The sequence below is a fragment of the Megalobrama amblycephala genome, linkage group LG15 (assembly GCF_018812025.1).
Source record: "Megalobrama amblycephala isolate DHTTF-2021 linkage group LG15, ASM1881202v1, whole genome shotgun sequence".
In the NCBI taxonomy this organism is placed as follows: domain Eukaryota; kingdom Metazoa; phylum Chordata; class Actinopteri; order Cypriniformes; family Xenocyprididae; genus Megalobrama; species Megalobrama amblycephala.
In genome coordinates this window covers 3,959,746-3,981,983 of record NC_063058.1, presented here as the reverse complement: position 1 = coordinate 3,981,983, position 22,238 = coordinate 3,959,746, and the positions used below count along the sequence as shown (strand labels likewise).

At 36.0% G+C, this 22,238-nt stretch overlaps 1 protein-coding gene and 1 pseudogene across 2 annotated transcripts; both read left to right on the top strand.

Annotated features, from left to right (window-relative positions):
• Positions 1–877: 877 nt before the first annotated feature.
• Positions 878–4,825, top strand: LOC125246583 (HLA class II histocompatibility antigen, DP alpha 1 chain-like). Of its 2 annotated transcripts, XM_048157555.1 has the most exons (4): positions 878–995; positions 3,432–3,677; positions 4,066–4,350; positions 4,453–4,811. In XM_048157555.1, the coding sequence occupies exons 1-4, from the start codon at positions 938–940 to the stop codon at positions 4,572–4,574; spliced, it is 711 nt and encodes a 236-aa protein (XP_048013512.1). In that variant the 5' UTR covers positions 878–937; the 3' UTR covers positions 4,575–4,811. The 2 variants fall into 2 exon arrangements, with proteins under 2 accessions (XP_048013512.1, XP_048013513.1); XM_048157556.1 differs by lacking the exon at positions 3,432–3,677 and having other exon boundaries at positions 910–995; positions 4,453–4,825.
• Positions 4,826–9,834: 5,009 nt separating this feature from the next.
• Positions 9,835–13,352, top strand: LOC125247988 (annotated as a pseudogene).
• The last annotated feature ends 8,886 nt before the right edge of the window (positions 13,353–22,238 follow it).

Sequence of the window (22,238 nt, the reverse complement as noted above, 5' to 3'; positions counted from 1 at the left end):
TGAATGGAGCATCTAAAGCATTAAATATGATTTAAAAACATATTTAAATATATGTATGTGTCACAGTTAAGGACTTTTATATTCTGTTTTGTTTCCCTTAGTTCCTGTTTCTCTGCTCTGTTTAGTCTTAGTTACTGATTATCTCCTTGTTTGTTTCTATGGTTACATATAATTATCACCTTTCAGTTATTATGTTCGTCTTGTATTTAAACTCCCTGCTTTGTTCATTCCCTTGTTGGTTCTTGTATGTGCTCAGTGTTTTGTGTTTTTCCCCCCTATGTTTCCATGAGTGTTCCTGAGTGTTAAGCTTAAATAAAGACTATTTTGATTTCATATTCCGCCTCATTGTGTGTGCAGATTAGACCTTTACAATTTGATGCACAGGCATTATAACAGTATTTACAGTAATTACAGTCACATGCCTACAGATCCTTGAAATATGCTGGTTAACACTTTGACTCTCGCCAAACAGTGACTGTGTTGGATATGACTTAAATTAAATTTAAGGTTAAAAAATTAATATTAACATTCTGATATAAAAAATAACCCAGAAATTACCTTTAAATGAGTCTTAACACAGAACTGAGTGTGATTTACTGTGATCAGCCACAGGGATTTCCACAAAGTACAAATACTGAACTCAAATTAATTTAGTTAGTTACTCACCAACACTAATAATGACAATATTTTTAGGGGTCAATCCAAAGCTCATCAGTCTTTTTGGCAGTTATTTTGGCAGAATTATAATTTTAGATAAAATTAGCCAACAGCCTCGATAGCTGAAAGAGGAAAACCTGTTATTCCTCCTAGATACAGTCATGTCATTGTGTGGGTCAGACTCTGAGTGGGTGATGAAAAAGTCTTAACAGAGGAAATACCTGCTTTTTCACCTCTGCTAAATATTTCTCTGACATTTGTTTGACTCTCATCTACCAAAATGGAGCTGTACATATTCATTCTCACCCTTACTGTTGTTCTTTCAACTGATGCTGAATGTAAGTTAAAGTTTTTTAGTCACTTAAGTAGTGGTAAAATGACAAAACTGATCATGTTTAACACCATTAGTCATTCTTTCAAAACCTGCCTGTGTTTTTCTTAGGGGTTTAAATGCTTGAAACCAAAAGATTATTATTGTATCATGTAAATTTGGCTTGTAAAATGTTTGGTTGCACTTTATTTTACAGTATATGCACTTACATTACTGTGTACTTACCCAAGAAAGTAGTAATATAAGATAACTACATGGATTAAGGTTAGGTTTAGGTGTAGGCTCAGGGTTATTACCTAGTTATTGTAATTAATAAGCACATAGTATGCACATGGGGAACAGGAATGCAAAATAAATTGCTACCATTTTTTATGACTTTGGTACTATTTTCAACAAGTAAGTAACAAGTAATTTTCAAAACTCTTGGTACAAAAGACTATTTCATGAGAACATTTGATACATGTTTTAAATCACCCTTAGAGGTGCTAAGAAATGTTACAGTACTCCTACATCACAAAACATATTGAACACTTAAAAAAACAGTAATGATTAGAATAAGTATGCATTGTGTTATCAGAGGTTCTATTCAGAAGTAGTTCTTCTTGTGTTATCAGAAGTTCTAGTCAATTCTAGTCAAAGTCAAAGCAAATAATGAAAGATAATACAAGTTATATTGACATATGATCCTCAAGCGGTGGATAGAAAGTGGATGGATGAACCTCATAACTATAGCATTAGAAGAACATTCTGATAGGTAGCATATATTATTAGGTCACTCGCCATATAAACAGTAGCAGTTGATTTTAAATTTTAAAGCAAATAGCAGTGACATAAGAAAAGGTAGCACAAAATGCTAAATTCAAGCCAATGTCCATAATGAACCAGTACCAGCCAGCATCACACAGCATGTACTTGGTATTTTAAGGGGATAATTAAAAAAAAAGAAAGAAAAAAGACCTTGCCATACTGAACTAAATAAAGAAGTTTGTTGAGACAATCTTTTAAGTTGGCTTGAGAAAGCCTGTCCAGAAAGTTTAAAAGAGTTGTAAAAGCTTGAAGTTTGAAGGTTTTCAGTTAGCTTTGCGGTTGCAAATGTATTCTGGGTGGTTTCTAAGGACTCAGGTGGTTGCTAAGGTGATTAAGGTGGTTGCTAGGGTACTCTGAGTGGTTGCTAAGGTTTTATGGGCGGTTGCTAGGGTGTTGCTATGCGGCTGCCAAGGTACCCTGGGTGGTTGCTATGTGCTTGCTAGGGTATTCTGGGTGGTTGAAAGAAAGAAAGAGAGGAATTCCCAGTGTCCTAAAATTCCCAGAAGCACAATTCAGGTTTATTATTATAAGGAACAGTTATTGATGGCTTCACACAAAAGTACATCACAGGCACATAATGAGCATTTTAAACCATAAAACACATGCAAATGACTCAATTCCTCTTAAAACATCATGGCATGGCATCCTTGTTACAGGTGTACATTGTGAGGGAACAAACAATGTACAAACACATAACAAAGGAAAGAAATAAAAACTACCAAAGGGCCTTTCCCAAGTCTCAGAAATTACCAGCTCACGCACCAGGACAGACTTCCCAAAAAATAAAAAAATAAAAAAAATAAAAAACTGAAAAGAACAAGAGCAATAAATGACCTCTGTAGAACTAAATACCCAAAATAAAATACCCAAAATAAAAAATAAAAAACTGAAAAGAACAAGAGCAATAAATGACCTCTGTAGAACTAAATGACATACTATAAAAAACACCTTTAGTTAATTGTAAATATCAACATATATGTTGCCCTTTAACAATTTGATTTTGAATCAAATTCATATTTTTCGCAAAGATCCAAAATAAAGCAAATGTGAACCCTCATGAAACCCCTCTAACCAGGTCCTTCTCACCCCGCTCTATGCGGGTCTCGAACCCGGGTCTCCGGCGTGGGAGTCGAACGCTCTAACAAGGAGGCTAAAGGCTACAACCTCTAGCGTCAGTCGCTAGAGCATCTCTTGAGATTAGAGGAGTGAGGTTTTACCTGCACAGCAACTACTAGCTGGCCTCTGCTACATTCAGCCCCCTAAACCTCACTCCCATCCTGGGTCACGGCACCAATGAAACCCCTCTAACCAGGTCCTTCTCACCCCACTCTACGCGGGTCTCCGGCGTGGGAGTCGGACGCTCTAACAAGGAGGCTAAAGGCTGCACAGCAACTACTAGCTGGCCTCTGCTACACTCACACACAAGCAAAGTAGTGTTTTGGAATTAGGAGGATTGGGATGAGATGCATAAAAATGATTCCCACACAAAAGATTGTTTTAAAGACAAAAACCCGACAAACGTCTTGAAATAAAACGTTTTGAGGTGTGATAACCATAGTAGAAGCGAAGTAATTGAGAGTAATAGCTATTTCATGTATATAACTAAATTGACTTTATTATGCTCATTCAATTTCAGTATTACATGAATATTTTGGAATTCATGGATGCTCTGAGACAGATGGAGAGGATATGCATGGAATTGATGGAGAGGAAATGTGGCATGCCGACTATAATCAGAAGAGAGGAGTAGTAACATTACCTGATTTTGGAAATCCTATAGTATTTCCTGGTTATTATGAAACCAGTGTAATTGAAATGAAAGGATGCAAAAGTGATGTAGCCACTCTGACTAACATTTTCAAGAGCCCACCACCAGAAATGGGTAAGGCATGAAAACATGCATTTAAATTTGATTTTTTGAATCAACATCAATAGTGCATATATACAAGGATATGGTAACTATTTTTTAAAAAGGATCATTAATAATTAATATCCCCATCTACAAGTGCATGAAAAGTTAGGCAGTTATAACAACTCAGGTTATGAATGCTTAATCATGATGCTAATTATTGCTACTACCTATTTTATTCAAAACCAAATTCATGAGTTACGTTATGAAGTGTTACATGATGTGAACTTTTAATCTATGTGAGAACAGAAAAGAAATAAGTTGTATGCATCCAGTGTCATCAAGTTTTGCCTCAAAAGTGTATTACGATGATATCTATATTTGTTTGAATGAATTAAAAAATAGTTAGTTTTGTTTCTAGATGCACCCCAAACATCCATCTATCCAAAGGATGATGTGCAGCTGGGTGTTCAGAACACCCTTATCTGTCATGTGACTGGCTTCTATCCTCCATCTCTCAGCATCTCATGGACTAAGAATAATGTTAATGTGACAGAGGGCATGAGTTTAAGCCAGTACCGCCCAAAGGCAGATGGTACCTTCAATGCCTTCTCTACTTTTAGTTTTACACCTATTGAAGGAGACATTTACAGCTGCACGGTGAACCACATAGCCCTCCAGGGTCAACCTCAGACCAAAACATGGGGTGAGTGGGATTTTCAAATTGAATAAATGGATATTAGTCTCTCTCTCTCTCTTAAATTATATTTTCATGCATCTTCCAATATCCTATTCATGTTTCTTCCAGATGTTGATGTCGCCCTCCCAAGTGTTAGTCCAGCAGTGTTCTGTGGAGTGGGTCTAACTCTTGGACTATTGGGAGTCGCAGTTGGAACATTCTTCCTCATTAAAGGAAACAACTGCAACTGACCTGGAAGCTAACAATATCTCTTATTGGAACTGGCCAATTAGACAACTAGCAATGTGTGGCATTCTCGTGATGTCATATTTGATGTTAAAGGTATAAATAAAATTAATAAAGGTATAAATGAATAAATTTAGACTCAATATGTTCTAGCATTCTATTGGTTCTTCAAAGCATGGCCAACTTTTAACACAGACATGCTTATATTAAAAGTCTTCAACCCTTTTATTAAAACAAAAATAAATATATTTTCTTAAACATCATATTTGCAGTGCATATGCTAATTATGCATAACTTCATTAAATAATTAAATATTTTTAATAATTTCAATATATATATATATATTTTTTTTTTTAAAAAGGTGGCACCACTTTTTTAAGGGGGCACACGATAAAGTGTTCCGGGACTTGATGCCCTAGTAATAGCCCTGTGCATTTCAATCCCTGATATAATATATATTTGCAACTGAACTGCTAGTGATCACCTACATTTTCACGCATGGAAAAAAACTTGTTTTTCATGAACCTCAACTACAATATTCTGCAATACTGTGAGTTTCTACCAATCACAGTTAATAGGAATTCACCGTTGGGCTGACTCTCCTCAGCCCCCAGTACACTTAATTGATTCTCAGTACTGCATGTCATTTCCTAGATAATCTATGGCTGTTTTTATTATTTGTTTTTATGATAAGTTCTGTGTTTGTCCATCATTTTCAGCCAAAAGTTCTCCAAAATATTCTTCTAGGTCCAGCACATTCTTTGTTTTTTTCAGCATCTTCTGCATATTTTAACACTTCCAGCAGTGACTGTATGATTTTTGAGATCTATATTTTCACACTGTGACAACTATTAGGCAAATGGTGAAAACATTTACTGATGCTCCAGAAGGAAATACAATGTTTTAAAATTCAGGGGGTGTAAACATTTGCACTTGATGATTGAGTGGTAAACTGTTCTTATTTTGTCTTCTGGAAAATATGCAAGTATTTTATGTAGCTTCTACAGGGCCATACTAAAAAAAGATCTTTAAATAAAATAGATAGAATTCATTTAAACAGAATAACAATTTCCAGTCATCCTGTTCAAATGTTTATGCCCACTAGCTCGCTCTTAATGTGTTGTGTTGCCTTGAGCATCACTGAATGTTTGCATCCAGGTAACAACACACTATTAGGAATTCAGAATCAAGTATATGTAAGCATTTGAACTTGATCTTTTGTATAAATTCAGTTATTATTATGACGTGTGGTCTATATGTAAACAAACATCATGTGACTTGAACTGTACATATTTAAAGTTCCTCTCAAAATTACCTTTGGTGCAATAAACAATCCTAAGCAGTTGTTTTTTCTTGAAAGAAAAATAGAATGTTTTGAAAACCTTTAAATGCATTTTATTAAATATTTAATAAAAGAAATCAAAGTGAATCATTCTGCATTTGCACAAAAAGAAATGAAAAAAAAGTTCACGCAAATTGAATCGGGCCTTGTGCTACATCTTTGTATATTCATAGTCTTTGGTTAAGATTTCACTAAGTTCTGCATTGAGTCTTCTACATATTCTGTAGCTTAAAAATAAATAAACCTAAAACATAAGTTCTGACACCACAAGGATAAACTGCACCTTATGTCAGAGTTTGACAGCACATTTTGCTAATCACGGTTTCTTTAGCTCTTCAAGAAAAAGTCGTTTTCACGAAAAGCTAAAAATTAATATTTAGTAAAATTTTGGACTGATTCCCCCAACCATCCATATGCAAAAAAACAGGAGCGACAGGCTGAACAAGGAACCCTTTCTGTGTGGAGTGCATTTTCTTCCTCCTGGACTTTGTTCCACCACAATCCAAAAATATGCAGCATAGATAAATTGGAGACACTAAATGTCTGTGTGAATGAGAAAGTAAATGTGTGTGTTTCTGTGTGTGAGCCCTGTGATGGACTGGCCATCCCCACAGAGGATATGTGGTTTGGAGAATATATGAATGAAATATCTGATGTATAGCAGTGAAAAAAAAAAATAAATCATCCGGGTCCAACATAACATATACAGAATCCTATGTGGTTTTTAATTTTCTTTGAAAATTAGAGTTTGATCATAAAATATGTGGACTGGAGTATATGTGTCACAATTATGGGGCAAATTCCAAACAGAAGGCAGCATCCTTATGCCCTGCTCCTGGAGCGAAGGGCAGAGACCTTGAAGTGGGGACTTTGGAGGGAGTAGGGCCCTTGCGTACCACCCACCGAGGTCATCCCAGAACCAGAGCCAGATGACATCAAAGCCCTAGAGTCTACACATGCATCATCTTCCTCATCGGTCCCGCAGATGATATTCTTCTGCCGATGTTCCTGTCTGATTTCCTGGTCCCATCTCCACCATTGGTCACAGCCAGTCCCTGGATCCGTCGGCACCACAGGTGTTGTCCAGCTGCCTCGGGCTTCCCCTCCACGAGCTCAGCATGAGTCCCTGGCTGCACCTCGGGGGTCCAGGCCCATGTCTCCACTTCAGTGAAGATCATGCATAGAACATTTGCTGCTCAAAACCATATTTATCTGAAGCATTTTTCTTAAAGGTCCCCTTGACCATGTTTTTAAAAGATGTAATATACGTCTAAAGTGTCTCCTGAATGTGTCTGTGAAGTTTCAGCTCAAAATACCCCATAGTTTTGTTTTATTAATTTTTTTAACTGCCTATTTTGGGGCATCATTAACTATGCACTGATTTACACTCGGCCCCGCCCCCTTCAATCGCGTCTTTCCAGCCACACGAGCTCTGGACTATATTACAGCGCATTTACAAAGTTCACACAGCTAATATAACCCTCAAATGGATCTTTACAAGATGATCGTCATGCATGCTGTATGCATGCTTCGAATTATGTGAGTAAAGTATATATTTGGATGTTAAAGCAGAACTCAGTAAGATTTGCGAAGCTCCCCCTACAGTTTCCTTCAGTGAATCACACTGTCGTAAATACTTCAAGCGCAGCTCTGGACTACAACGACTACAACGCTCACCAGCGCAGTAGTTTTGCAAATACAGTACAAGAAAGAGGAGGTGGGTAATTTGCAAATACAGTACACTCGATGGAGGTGGGTAATTTTCGAAATTGTCTTATAAAGTCATAATATATACATTGTTTTTGAATTACCGTGAAGCATTTTGTCACTCTCGCGTGAACGTGAACATGAGGCGAGATTGTTTCGGGTCGGTGCAGCTCAAGTTGCAGCAAGTGCTGTATTCTGGCGTAGACGTGCCAGAGGGAGTTAGTGCTCGCCTCAAACACACCACTACAAGTCAGTTAACCATCGTAAGGACTTAGAAAGCTATTTATGAAGGTAAAAAAAGTTACTTAGTTCTGCTTTAAACGTTTGATTCAGCATGAGTTTGAGGCTGTGCTCCGTGGCTAACGGCTAAAGCAACACTATTGGAGAGATTTATAAAGAATGAAGTTGTGTTTATGCATTATACAGACTGCAAGTGTTTAAAAATGAAAATAACGACGGCTCTTGTCTCCGTGAATACAGTAAGAAACGATGGTAACTTTAACCCCCTTCAATCGCGTCTGCTCTGTCACACGAGCTCTGGACTATATTACAGCGAATTTACAAAGTTCACACAGCTAATATAACCCTCAATGGATCTTTACAAGATGTTCGTCATGCACGCTGTATGCACGCTTCGAATTATATGTGAGTAAATGAATTATTTTGGATGTAAACATTTGATTCTCTATGAGTTTGAGGCTGTGCTCCGTGGCTAACGGCTAAAGCAACACTGTTGGAGAGATTTATAAAGAATTAAGTTGTGTTTATACATTATACAGACTGCAAGTGTTTAAAAATGAAAATAACGACGGCTCTTGTCTCCGTGAATACAGTAAGAAACGATGGTACGTTAACTTTAACCACATTTAACAGTACATTAGCAACATGCTAACAAAACTTTTAGAAACACTATTTACAAATAACACTAAAAATATCTTGATATCATGGATCATGTCAGTTATTATTGCTCCATCTGCCCTTTTATGCTATTGTCCTCGCTTGCTTACCTAGTCTGTTGATTCTGCTGTGTACATCCAGACGTTGTCCTTTCTAATGGCTTGAACATGAGCTCAGCTGGCAATGGCATATGCAAATATTGGGGTGGAGCCCCCGACTGTTACGTAACAGTCGGTGTTATGTTGAGATCCGTGTGTTTTCCGGAAGTCTTTTAAACAAATTAGATTTATACAAGAAGGAGGAAACAATGGAGTTTGAGACTCACTATATGTCTTTTCCATGTACTGAACTCTTGTTATTTAACTATGCCGAGGTAAATTCAATTTTTGAATCAAGGGCACCTTTAAGGCCATGTGTTGCCTCCTAACCATATGCTTGGAGTTTAACACAAAATTGTTTGTTTTATTATTCACAATGTACCACAACACTAAATGACTTCATAGAACTTTTAAAATAATATATCATGAAAGACATAAAATTGTCTATTCATTTTAAATAGACGGCATTTTAATCATGACTTGCAACTTGAAAGTTTGTGTTTATTGGGGTATAAAAAGGTTAGGGACAAATAAAAAACACTTTTAATTATCTATATAAGCATTTCACAGATTTCTATGTACACTTATTATATAAAACTATACTCTCAGTACACTTTAGTTATACTACTGAACAATATCAATGCATTTATTTCTATTCAAAGGGATGGAAACTGATAGAAAAAGAACAGGCTTAAAATATGTTCTAGCATTCTATTGGTTCTTCAAAGCATAGCAAACTTTTAACACAGACATGCTTATATTAAAAGTCTACAACCCTTTTAATTTAAACAAAAATAAATATATTTTCTTAAACATCATATTTGCAGTTCATATGCTAATTATGCATAACTTCATTAAATAATTAAATATTTGTAATAATTTTAATTTTTTTTTTTTTTTTTTTTAAAAAGGTGGCACCACTTTTTTAAAGGGGCACACAATAAACTGTTCCAGGACATAATAGTAAAATTACTATTCAAAGCTATGATCCAAAAATTTTGTACCACTAAATAATAATTTTATAGTACCACGTATTGTCCGATGGGTGTGTGTAGTGGCGACTATGGTGCACGATTGTGACCATCCTGCCAATTTTGGGATTTATGGTCTCTGACATCCTTACACTTCAGTGTTTTGATCCCTAATTATTGAAATTGGCCTCTGAATAATGTAACAATTCGTCAGATAGATAACTTGAAAATAACTGGTTTTTGTTTTCAAATGAAAGCAGTATGCTGCCTAGCAACACTTGACACTTTTCCATGCACTAAATGGTTGAACAGTTATCTTAGACATCCATCTCATAAACATGAACAAAAAACTGACAGCATTCAACTGGGTTTCAGTGTGAGTGAAAATGTCACTGCAAAAGCTCTTGAGTTGTCATCTTATATTGGCACTGGCTGCATTCTAGCAGAAAGTGGTAAGTAACATGAGAGGTATCGAAGTAATATAATTAAATATCAACAATAAATTGCATTATTATTGTGATAATTGTTAGTAGTAGTAGTAGTAATAGTAGTGGTGGTGGTGGTGGTGATGGTGCATCATTATCTTAAGAAGGGTGACGTTCTAATGATGATGGAACATCTAAGGGAAATATAACTTGACAAGTACTTTTTATAAAGAAAACCATGTACTGCAGCTGACTGATGGATCCAGGTTCTTCTGTTTCTTACTTCTTGACACATTTATCTGACAGTTTGTTCTCTGTCTACATTCTTTTTCAGCTAATGTATATTACCGATACCGTATGTCAAGATGCATCTACAGCTCCTCTAATATCAGTGACATGGTGTATTTTAACAACTATTACTTCAATAAATATCTATTCATACAATTTGACAGCACTCTGGGGAGGTTTGTGGGGTTTAATGAGTATGGAATGAAACTTGCAGAGATCTGGAACAATGGCACCGTTGTGCAGGAAGAAAGAGCTGTTGTGGACTGGTTCTGCAAAGGTAATGCTGCACTCTACGACTCCGCTATCTGTGAGAAATCAGGTAAGTGGCACAAGATTCTTCTCTCATTTTTAACGTCAACATGTAGAGCATATGTTAGTATCTAGAAAATAATTATTAACAGAAAGTTTTGAACTCACCAGAAATGGTTGAAAGCATTAAATAGTTGCATTTGAAATGAAACGCTAACTTACTGTGAATAAAAATAATTCATATTTACAGGGATTCTTCAATTGACCTTTCTTTTGTCAAACCACAGACACACACACACACACGCACGCACGCACGCACACACACACACACACACACACACACACACACACACACACACACACACACACACACAAATGAGGACTCATGAAATGTCCTCATATTTAATGTTTATGTTGTAATACCAGTGTAATACCTGTGTCGTTATATTTGTGTACTCATAAATTCACAACAAAAACGCATGCGCACACACACACACACACACACACACACACACACACACACACACACACACACACACACACACACACTCTTTGGGTTTCCCTGTTTTATGGGGACTTATAGACATAATGATTTTTATACTGCACAACCTGTGTATTTAGGTTGTTGCTCTTCTTGATTCAGTGAAACCGAAGGTTAAGCTCAGTTCAGTGACGCAGGCTGGTGGCAGAACATCCAGCAGTGTTGATGTGCAGCGCATATGAATTTTATCCTCCACACATCAAAGTGTCCTGGCTGAGCGATGGTAAACTGATGTATGGGAAGCCAAACACACCAAAAGTGGTACGAGGCAGCGGGGTGTTACAAAGCTCGCGCCGCGCTGACATGTCATCTGCGCGGATCAATGGACCGAGCCGCGCGACCGACTCGTCGGCGCAGCGCGGACGTGTTTTCTAGCGCCACCCAATGGGCAGCGCGGCGCGAGCTAATCTCATCCAATAGTATCCAGCTGCAGACCCGCAGCACCACAGTTTCAGAACCGCAGTTTCATGATGTCTACAGTATTTAACAACAATACTTTTAAATAAAATCATTTTTCTGTTCATATAGGCCTAATATGCATAAGATATCATGATGTAGAAAGAGCAAAATTTTAAAACAGCCTATATGCTTAATGTCAATGAATGGATACAAGCACAGTCGTGTATAGGCTACTGCGAGAATAGGCTACAACTACGCCGTTTTTATTTTTAAATTATTTTCTCCACGTTTTAAATAGGCTAATACAATGACACAGAGTTTGAGAAGATTTATTTATTTATTTATTTTATTAATTCAAACATATATTAATACATGTGTAACATTTGACTGTATATTTGATCGTATTATTTCCTTCATGTTCAAATTGTTACACATAATACTTACATTATGTAACGTAGGCTATTTAATGTCAAATAAAATAACCATTTAAAAAAAAAGCCTTGAACAAGTAAAACGTGTGCTGAAAACAAATAGGATATAAAACATTTCTAAAATAATAGGATTAAAACATATTTAAACTGCTCATATTAAAATAAAAACAAGCAAAAAACAAATAATCAAAATAAAACCCATATCATGGCATTTCTGCAGAAAACCCTGTCTTTTCATCCCTGAAAACAAAATGAATAAGTTTTATTAATATTTATTTAATATTAACACGATACATATCTTTGACAAATGCAAAAAAATCTTTAATGATAAAATGTAAATGATTCAGTAGCCTAGCAGACACTTAGTAATACAAATACTTAGTAATATAAATATATAAATATAAATTCGTTCACCACATCATGACAGAAATATCATACACTCACCATATACACCTTCTGATGTCTCATTGGCTTAAATGCATGTTTCACTTGTTCAAGGATTTGGAATGATTAAATACATGTAGGCTTATATTTTGACATTAAATGCCCTTAAATGCCTCTGTGTCTTTATACGATTTGTCAGAAGTTCACAACATGAACATAAGGAAATAATATCACATACAGTCAAGGGAGACATTTTACTATATGGTTACATATTTATTAATATATTTTCAAAATTATATGGTTAAAAGTATTTGTTCACAGTTTATACAAATTAGTTCATGCCTTAACAAAACATAGTTTGCATTATCGATTAACTTGGTAAAAACTCCTCTTTGTACATCATGATATCTTATGCATATTAGGCCTATATGAACAGAAAAATGACTTTATTTAAAAGTATTGTTGTTAAATACTGTAGACATCATGAAACTGCGGTTCTGAAACTGGTGCTGCGGGTCTGCAGCTGGATACTATTGGATGAGATTAGCTCGCGCCGCGCTGCCCATTGGGTGGCGCTAGAAAACACGTCCGCGCTGCGCGGTCCATTGATCCGCGCAGATGACATGTCAGCGCGGCGCGAGCTTTGTAACACCCCGCTGCCTCGTACCACTTTTGGTGTGTTTGGCTTCCCATACTGATGACCTCTGAAGCGACCTCAACAATGGAGCTGGCTGATGGAGACTGGTACTACCAGATCCACTCTGAGCTGGAGTACACCCCAAATCTGGAGAGAAGATCTCCTGTATGGTGGAGCATGCCAGCTTCAATAAACCCATGATTTATGACTGGGGTAAGAGGAGATACTCACCTACTTTCATCTTAGTACTACTTTTGTGGACAGCATAGTTTGACACAATAGTGTACCCTACAGATCCATCTCTCCCTGAGTCTGAGAGGAATAAAATCATCCTTCTAAAGCTATTGGAGCTTCTGGTCTGTAATTAATTAAGTGCTGGGAATCATCATAGCAGCTGCTGGACTCATTTATTAAGTATTTAGTAATACAAGAAGAAATCAACAGGTTAGTGAGAATATTTAAGAATGATGTTATTACTTACTAATCTATCAGAGTTATTGTTAGTTAATAGTAGTTACTATGTTAATAATGCATCCATTTGTTCCTGTTAGTTATTCTGTTAATACATGTAACATATACACACCAGTATATTTTTTTGAGAGGAATAAAATCTTGACAGGGACTCATTTATTACAAGGATCCTAGTACCTCATTGATGATGGTAGAATTGATGATAGTAGATTTCTCTATAAATGCTGATAACTTGTGCACGTGATTAATAATTAGGCCTATACATATTTCAGTTCCTCATTCTGACTGCAAGACTAAGAATGAAGCTTTGTCCTTTATGCCACAATTATCATACACAATCCTAATTTGTACAATCCTTTAGCTGATGCTTTGTTTTTTAAATTTAAAACAAGGAAAACAACAATGATATAAATATAGCATTTTTTCTGGGAAGCATTGTATGAATATAATGTCATATTTGAGTAAGATCAGTGACAATGATGCAAATGATGTGACAATGTTGAAATGATGTAAATAGTGTAAAATATAATATAATACAGATTATTGTTCTCACTGAGAACATCTCTTGCATCTAATTGGTCTTAAGTTTTATGAATGACATACATCTATTTAGGAAACTGCCCCTATGTCCTTAAAGGATTTATTTAAAAAATTTCCTGATAATTTACTCACCCCCATGTCATCCAAGATGTCCACGTCAATGTTTGATGAAAACATTCCAGGATTATTCTCCTTATAGTGGACTTCAATAGACTCCAAACAATACCAGGCGAGGAATAAGGTCTTATGTAGCAAAACGATCGGTCATAAAGTATATGCTTTATAAACACAAATGATCGCCTCGCAAGTGCTTCCACTAGACTGCCTTCTGTAGTCTTCAAAAAGCTTACGCTGTATGTCCTACATCTTCCCTATTCAACTTACAAAAAAAAAAAAAAAAACGGTACTGGTGCCATGTTCGATCCGTAAATGGCGGAAGCACTTGTGAGATGATCATTTGTGGGTTTTTTTTAGAAAATGACAGATCGTTTCACTAGATAAGACCCTTATTCCTCGTCTGGTATTGTATCGTTTTGAGATAAACATGTTATTGATTTTCATGTTCTGTATGTACATTTCTGCCATAAATGTTTTTTTTTTGTTTTGTTTTTTATGATTTATGATTTTTTACAGTTCAGTTCAGGTTGAAAGAAAACAAAAAAGTTTAAAAAAATACAATAAATACATAGAAACAATAATGATAATTAAAGCTGCAAGCAGCGTTTATCGGGGTTCAAGCATTTTAAGGCCTTTAAGCACATGCGTAAATAGGAATTGTTTTATTTAGCAAGCATATCACCACTTAAACCACAGAGGAACAGCTATATGCTAAAACAAATACAGAGAAAGAAAAGGCTTAAACAATAATACTTGATGCACAGTAAGCATGCTTACACACACACACACACACACACACACACACACACACGAACAAACACACAGACACATATTCTCTTGTAGATTCAATATTTGAAATACAGTACATGATGGGTTTTCTGAAAATCTCTATAACACCACTTTCAGATTTCATTTTACTCATAATGTGGCACAACTGTTAAAACGTGGAAATGAATGGAAATGGAAAAAATGGAAATAAAGTAATGAATTGACAAAAAAAGTGATAGTAAATTTTATAAAGTCTAAATATGAATTATAGAACAATATTTGTGAGTAGTATGACAACATGACTTTTAAACAGCAAGTGTCAGCAGAGGACCAATTATTGGCTCACTTTCATTTTAAAACTGTCTGTTTTGTGTTTAAAGTATATTTTCCATGTTAACACCATTAATTAAATGTGGTTACACATTTTGTTGCAGATAATTGATTTCAAATATCCTTATAGGTTAGAAAATGCTTATTCTAGGTTTCAATTTTAAAAAATAATCATTTTCAGGTTTGTGTAACTGTAATGTTATATAATTGCAACTTCCTATCAAAATTTTGACATTTGGGCTCTAACATTTAGTTAATCAACTTAGGTTCTGTGTTTCCTACGCTTGTTTCGTCTCGATCAGACTAACGGTTTCCAAGATATTCGTTAGTTTTTTAAGCGCTAAATCACAACGTTGCACAAACCATAAGCTGAAAACCTGGCAATTCTGGTATCATCTGGTAAGTCTGGTATGAGGTTTCAGGAGTCTAAGTACGTGACTCCCGAGAAAATAAGTTGACCACACCCAAAGTTATACACATTTTCATTCAAAACCATTAAAAACATGTTTTTAAAGGTTTTAACAGTTATAGCACCACATATGGTCCGATCTCCATAAAAATTGGCATGCTTCTTTGGAGTCATATGCTGCATATGCTCACTTATTTTCGTGAATTTGAGTTTTCATTTAGGCTTTATAGGCTTTTGGGTATATTTAGCCACGCCCACTTTCTAAAAGGCCCTGTTATAGCAACCCAAAAGGTAAAGTTAACTTTTTTTTAAATAATTATTTATCTAGAGAGTCCAGAGAATTGTCCTGCACTGGTTTCGTTCCGATTGGGCCAAAAACCTAGGACTAGCTCACAAAAGTAGGTTTTTCACATATTGACAGCATTAGTTCTTGTGGCAAAGCTGTTCAGAATGTGAGATCTATCCAATGATATGCATATTGTGTGGATCTGTTAAACACCATGTGATTACTGGGGCGTAAAAACTCGTTAGCACCAACTAGTGGCTGATTTCTTTCAAAATTCATACAGACCTCTAGGCCCATGAGTTGAACAGGCCCACCAAGTTTCGTTCCGATCTGCCTCCATTAACCTTGTCTAATAGGTGCTCCAAATTCATTGGTCAATGGCGGCCATGTTTTTTGAGATGCACCAATGTCCTCATAGACTATCATGCCCCCTTGAACCAAGACACTGTATGCCAAATTTCAAGTCAATCGGACTAACGGTTGCATAGTTACAGCTGTTTAAATTTTTTTTTCAAGTTATAGCGCCACCTAGTGCCAATCGACGATTGTATTTATTGTGACCAATGATTGAGCCCATACACGTGTACCGAGTTTGGTGCAAATATTTCATTTCGCACTTGTTATAGCCATTTTAGTAAAAGTGGCTCTGCCCACAACGTACATTTTGGCGCCCTTTAGCGACCGTGGATCATATTATTGATTATACATAATTATTGATATTCAGACTCCAGTGAATCTGTCTGCTCTGGTTTGGTTCCGATTGGGCAAAAAACCTAGGACTAGTTCGCAAAAGTAGGTTGTGGGCAAAATTCAAAATGGCAGAAAATTTTTCCAGGCGGAAATTAAATCGGATATAGGTTTTGTTTGTCTTGAGCCAAAGACACTTGAGTCTATGACAAACAGTCTATGAGTTATGAGTTATGAGTTACGATTTTGAACTTTTGAGTCTTAAAGATTGTCGAAAGCACTATTAATTGAAAATGTTGAAACATGTAAAACCTTTTTAATGCTGACAAATGTTCCATGTGTACATCGGGTCCCAGGTGGATGAGTCCCATGGTAATGCTGTCCTGTAGACTGAGAAGAGGTTTTACATCCCAATCAACCAAATGGAATGTAATATGCCCACAAATGCACAGCAAGACTGTCATTTCTTCAGTGTCAATTGTCTCTCCACCATAAGCCACACAAGATTGACTTTCTGTGCCGTGTTGATAAGGATTGTGTGGTCGAAACTATTCAGTATTCGTTGGAAATTATATTTGGTATCAAATTTAACTTTTAGTTGGCCATTCTCAATTTTCAATTTCAGAGTTGTAAAATTCTCACCCTTCTGAGCTTAACATGGTAAGCAGAAAAAGTGTCCTGCACATTGTTATCAGTTTGTGCATCTAGCTCATGTATTCTATCCTTTTGCTGGGTCCTGTGTTGGAGGAATATTTTAGCACAAGCTGTGTTTACCACAGTTGTTGCAGCTTTTGTTGTATGCATAGCACCTACTTTTCTGCCGGTACAGTTTAAGCATTTAAGCAGCATGTTTTTTGTGCAACATATATATATATATATATATATATATATATATATAGTACAGTCCAAAAGTTTGGAACACGGTAAGATTTTTAATGTTTTTAAAAGAAGTTTCATCTGCTCACCAAGGCTGCATTTATTTAATTAAAAATACAGTAAAAACAGTAATACTTGTGAAATATTATTACATTTAAAATAACTGTTTTCTGTTTTAATATATTTTATAATGTAATTTATTCCTGTGATGGCAAAGCTGAATTTTCAGCATCATTACTCCAGTCTTCAGTGTCACATGATCCTTCAGAAATCATTCTAATATGCTGATCTGCTGCTCAAGAAACATTTAATGTGTACAATTGTACAAAATATTTGTGTACAATATTTTTTTTCACCATTATTTGATGAATAGAAAGTTCAATAAGAACAGTGTTTATCTTGAAATCTAATCTTTTGTAACATTGTAAATGTCTTTACTGTCCACTTTTGATTGATTTAATGCATCCTTGCTGAATAAAAGTATTCATTTCTTTCAATTTCTTTTCAAAAAAATAAAAATAAAAATTCTTACTGACCCCAAACTTTTGAACGGTAGTGTATAATGCTACAAAAGCTTTGTATTTCAGATAAATGCTGTTCTTCTGAACTTTCGATTCATCAAGGAATCCTGAAAAAAAAAGTACACAACTGTTTTCAATTTTATTGGTGAAATGACTGTGGTGGAAATGTTAGGCAGTACATGGGAAAGAAAGGGAGGAGAGCCCCTTTAAGTGAGAATATGAGAAAATGTAAGGGTGGATATTACCAGCCAATGATACTACTTTGGTGTGTTTTAAGAGATAATAAAAATGTATAAAAACTGTGCCCCAGCTAAAAGAGATTCAGATGTTAAGCCGGAATCTCACTTTGTTGCTTGTCAATAAAGTTAAACTCCTGGGACCTGGAACTTCAACTAGTTTTTCTTTGAGACCAGAACCGAAGGGAAACGGAGACATCGAATTTGCCACAACATTTTTTTTTTTTTCATACTCCCTCATACTCACCTCTGAATGTTCTTGCAGCAAGCATGTTAACAGCCAAGTGAAGGTTGACGTTTTTTTTATTTTTTTTATTTCATCAAACATTGTGTGTAAAATGGTGGTGTTTAATTGTTGATTATTAAATGTTGAAATGTCGGCAGTGACTAAGTGTTATAAAAAGCTGAATATTATGAAAGGTATATCCTCACCATGACAGTAACTTTCACATGATTAAAAGATCTTCCTTTCACTCTGTGAGATTTTGTATGAGGAAGCATCACAAACTTAAATATCTGGTGCAGGTTTGGCTGTTTGTGAAATGTATGCATCTCTGGTATTTAAAAACTGTCTTACCACGATTGTTGTAAACATACAAACAGGTTCTTTTACATACAGAAGCACTGAAGCTTGTAATCATGGGAAAGATTTGGGGGAACTATGGGGAAGTTTTGATCAGATTTGAACAAACTTCCCTATAGTTTCATAATACAGTATTCAACAATGGACCCTTTTCACAGACTGAACATCGCTCTCTTTCCATACATGAATAGATAATTTTTGTTTTCGTTTTGAATTAGGTAATTTAAAAATAGATGCTTAAATGTTTCTTTATTGCGCATGTCTGTGTAACAAGTATTCACTGAGTTTGGTTTCATTTTTCTGATGCACTCCAGAAAAAAGTTAATGGAGACCATGGTGGAAGAAAGCACACCCTGTTTGTTTTCTGTATTTTACAAATTACAAATATTTTGTTTTGATTGTTGGCATAAATAAAAATGAAAATCCTTTTCAGTTTTGAACGATGTATTGCTTTTATCTGTATGTTCATAAATGACAGAGTATTTAAGTCGATTTTGCTGCAATGTGAAAAAGAAAATAAATAAATAAATCTACCACAACGCCTTGATGTGTTTGTTGACCCCAGAGGGATAAACAATGTTTTACATGCTTGTTTCACGAGTTCACACTTACAAATAATCAGATAGTAAATACCAGCAAATACCATACCAGATAGTAATAGTATGTGTATTTGGCATGCTGTCCGAAGAAAGGGCTCCGGGCTAGGTATTTGGCATGAGTACTTCACTCGTATTTTAGGTAAGGAAAGTAACCAAGTGAGTGGGAGAAGTTACAGGGATGCTGAAAAACTGTCGAGGAATATGGATGAGTTGACTGTGTTTATATAGGCCTCCACTCATGCTGATTGGGTAGATATGTTGATTACTGATTGTTGACAGCTGGCTGAAATTATGTGATGATTGGATACATTATTTGAATGTGTTCCTCCCGAATTTTGTTAATAAAACATAATTTAATGAATCTTAAATAATTATTGAACATGCATCTGTGGACACTAACAGATTACAGGTGGTACACAATTAAAGACCCAGTTATAGTAACTTAGGACACTAAAAAGACCTTTGCACATGACGTCACTGCTGCATGTGAAATGCGGCTGGAGGGCAAGCACTGATTTTTCTATATAGGAATCCTATCACAAACTCAAAATTCCTAAGTTTTGTGTCATTTATGGTTGCTCAAATCTATCAAACCGAGAAACTACAATGAGCTTTTATCGTTTGCGTAACTTATGTAGTTTAACTTTAAAAGTTGTCACCTTTTATAGCATTTTGCATCTGCTGATACTGAAATGAATATGGATACCTGCTTACCTTTTTTGTTTTTGACTTGGTTAAATATTCACATTCTTCATGGTATCGTTTGTAGGGAAGAGAAGATATTTTATCCTATTGCATGATCATTTGGTGTTTCACTTAAGTTTCGTAGAATTCCATTTACAATCTAGTTACCGTGAGAACAGTGTCATGCGCTGCTGCTTCAGCCATCATGTGGTAGAAAATGTCCAAATAAAAATAAAAAAATGTGTTCAACAAGCTGACAGAAGTCGATCCATTTCTTTGTTGGGGAGGGTGTATGTAACTGAAGTTTTAATGTTTTCTTTGTAAATATTCACTTTCCATATGACCTCGGAGGAGAATCAGAGGGGCATTCAGCAGAAATGGCTGTGTATAAGTTATACTCATTCACAAGCCGAGTGAGGGTCATACTCGCAAATGTAATGTTAATTATTAAACCAAACAAAATATGACTTTTAAAAACACCGCTATGTGATTATTTTATTAAAGGTGCTAAAGAGGTTCTTTTTGTTGACTGAGTTTTTGAAATGAGCGCATAGGTAAGAACAACCCCCCTCCTTCACAGCTCTTTTCAAGGGAACGCCTCCCAAAACTCGTGCACGAGTATCTGAACACGAGTGTTTACCACCGGCATTCGCTGTGTTATTAAGCCGGGCACACATTTAACGACTAGCTAAAACATTCTGACTGTGCTCAACATACAGCGATTGTTTCCTGCTCCTGAAGCAGATTTATATACTTTCACATGGAATTTGAACACCAACTGTAATCGCAGACTGAAAGCAACTGGCTTTGACTGGACGCGTTTGAGCGCGATCAGTCATAAGTATCAATTTACATTCATAATCGGCCTTACAATCGTTGAGTGTGTGCACGACTTAAAGCCGTGGATTCATTATGTCGGACTCACCGCAGGTGACTCATAATCTGCAGTTGTTACTCCTGTCTCCTGACAAAAACATTGCATGCAGCGCCTGTGGAGTGTGGAAAGTTACTGGAGCGCGCAGCCGCGCATCTCTCACATGGATCGTCATGGCAGTGATTGACAAGCCAGAGGGCCAATCGTGCACGTTATGTGATGATCGCGTAAACGATTGGCTGATATTTTTAAGGCCCTACCTCGTGCACAGATGATGTATATTAATAATATTCCTTTCAGTGCACCTAATAAATAGTCTTTTATCAGTTAGTAAAGACAGTTTCAAGTAATATTGCAAAAATGTATAAAACAAAACATCCTCTTTAGCACCTTTAAGTGATAGGCAATGGGTTCAGTCAGTGACATTATTATATTTGATATACGGCGTCTCCCCGTCACCTCCTCAACCAGCTTCCCTTAGTGTGTTTTTACACATAGAAAAGGCGAAAATTGTATTACATTTTTGTGTTTTTTCCATGAACGATGATGTGAGCTCCTGTCGCAATTCTGGATACAGCATAAATGACCTACAATGGCAACATTTTTCACAATCAAGAAAATCAAAAATACTGCCCTTAATGTCACTAGCAGAAAGGCAGCGCAATATAAACAAACCAGACTGAACAGGGCGTGACGGTAGATTCACATTCGCTATAGCTACCTCCTCGATGGCAGGAAAGTCTTTCAATTCAGTAAGTACCCCAAGAGATACACGCTTATGAGAATTTGTTCGAGACATGTTCGAGACATGTTCGAGAATTTGCAAGTTTCTTGGTGGAAAAGTAGAGTAACATCTCACAGCAAGAACTAACAGATCTAGTGCAGTCAATGGATGACATGCATTGGTGGCCAGACCAGATACTGACTGCTGTACAGTTTTGATATTGACCCAGTTTATTTAGTTTATGTCTCAGTTGTTGAACTTTTCATATTAATACAAATAAAATAAAAGTAGTTGAATGTGAGGGAATCTTGTTTTATAATAATGAATATAACATTAAATGTATCTGTTGGGCCTGATCATGCCAAAAGACAGCAGATTTGCTGATATCACATTGTCCTGAAAAATGGTGACCAGGACCACAACTGATTTCACCAACCAAGCTTTGTCAAAGAATTGACAACAAAACCAGTCACTACCTATGGTTTAGTTGTTAAAAAGTTATACTTTATACTCTATACTTATCTCTTAAGAGGGTGCAACTGGATAAGATGAGCCATAAGAACTTTCTTCACACAACACATCAGTAATAGCAGTG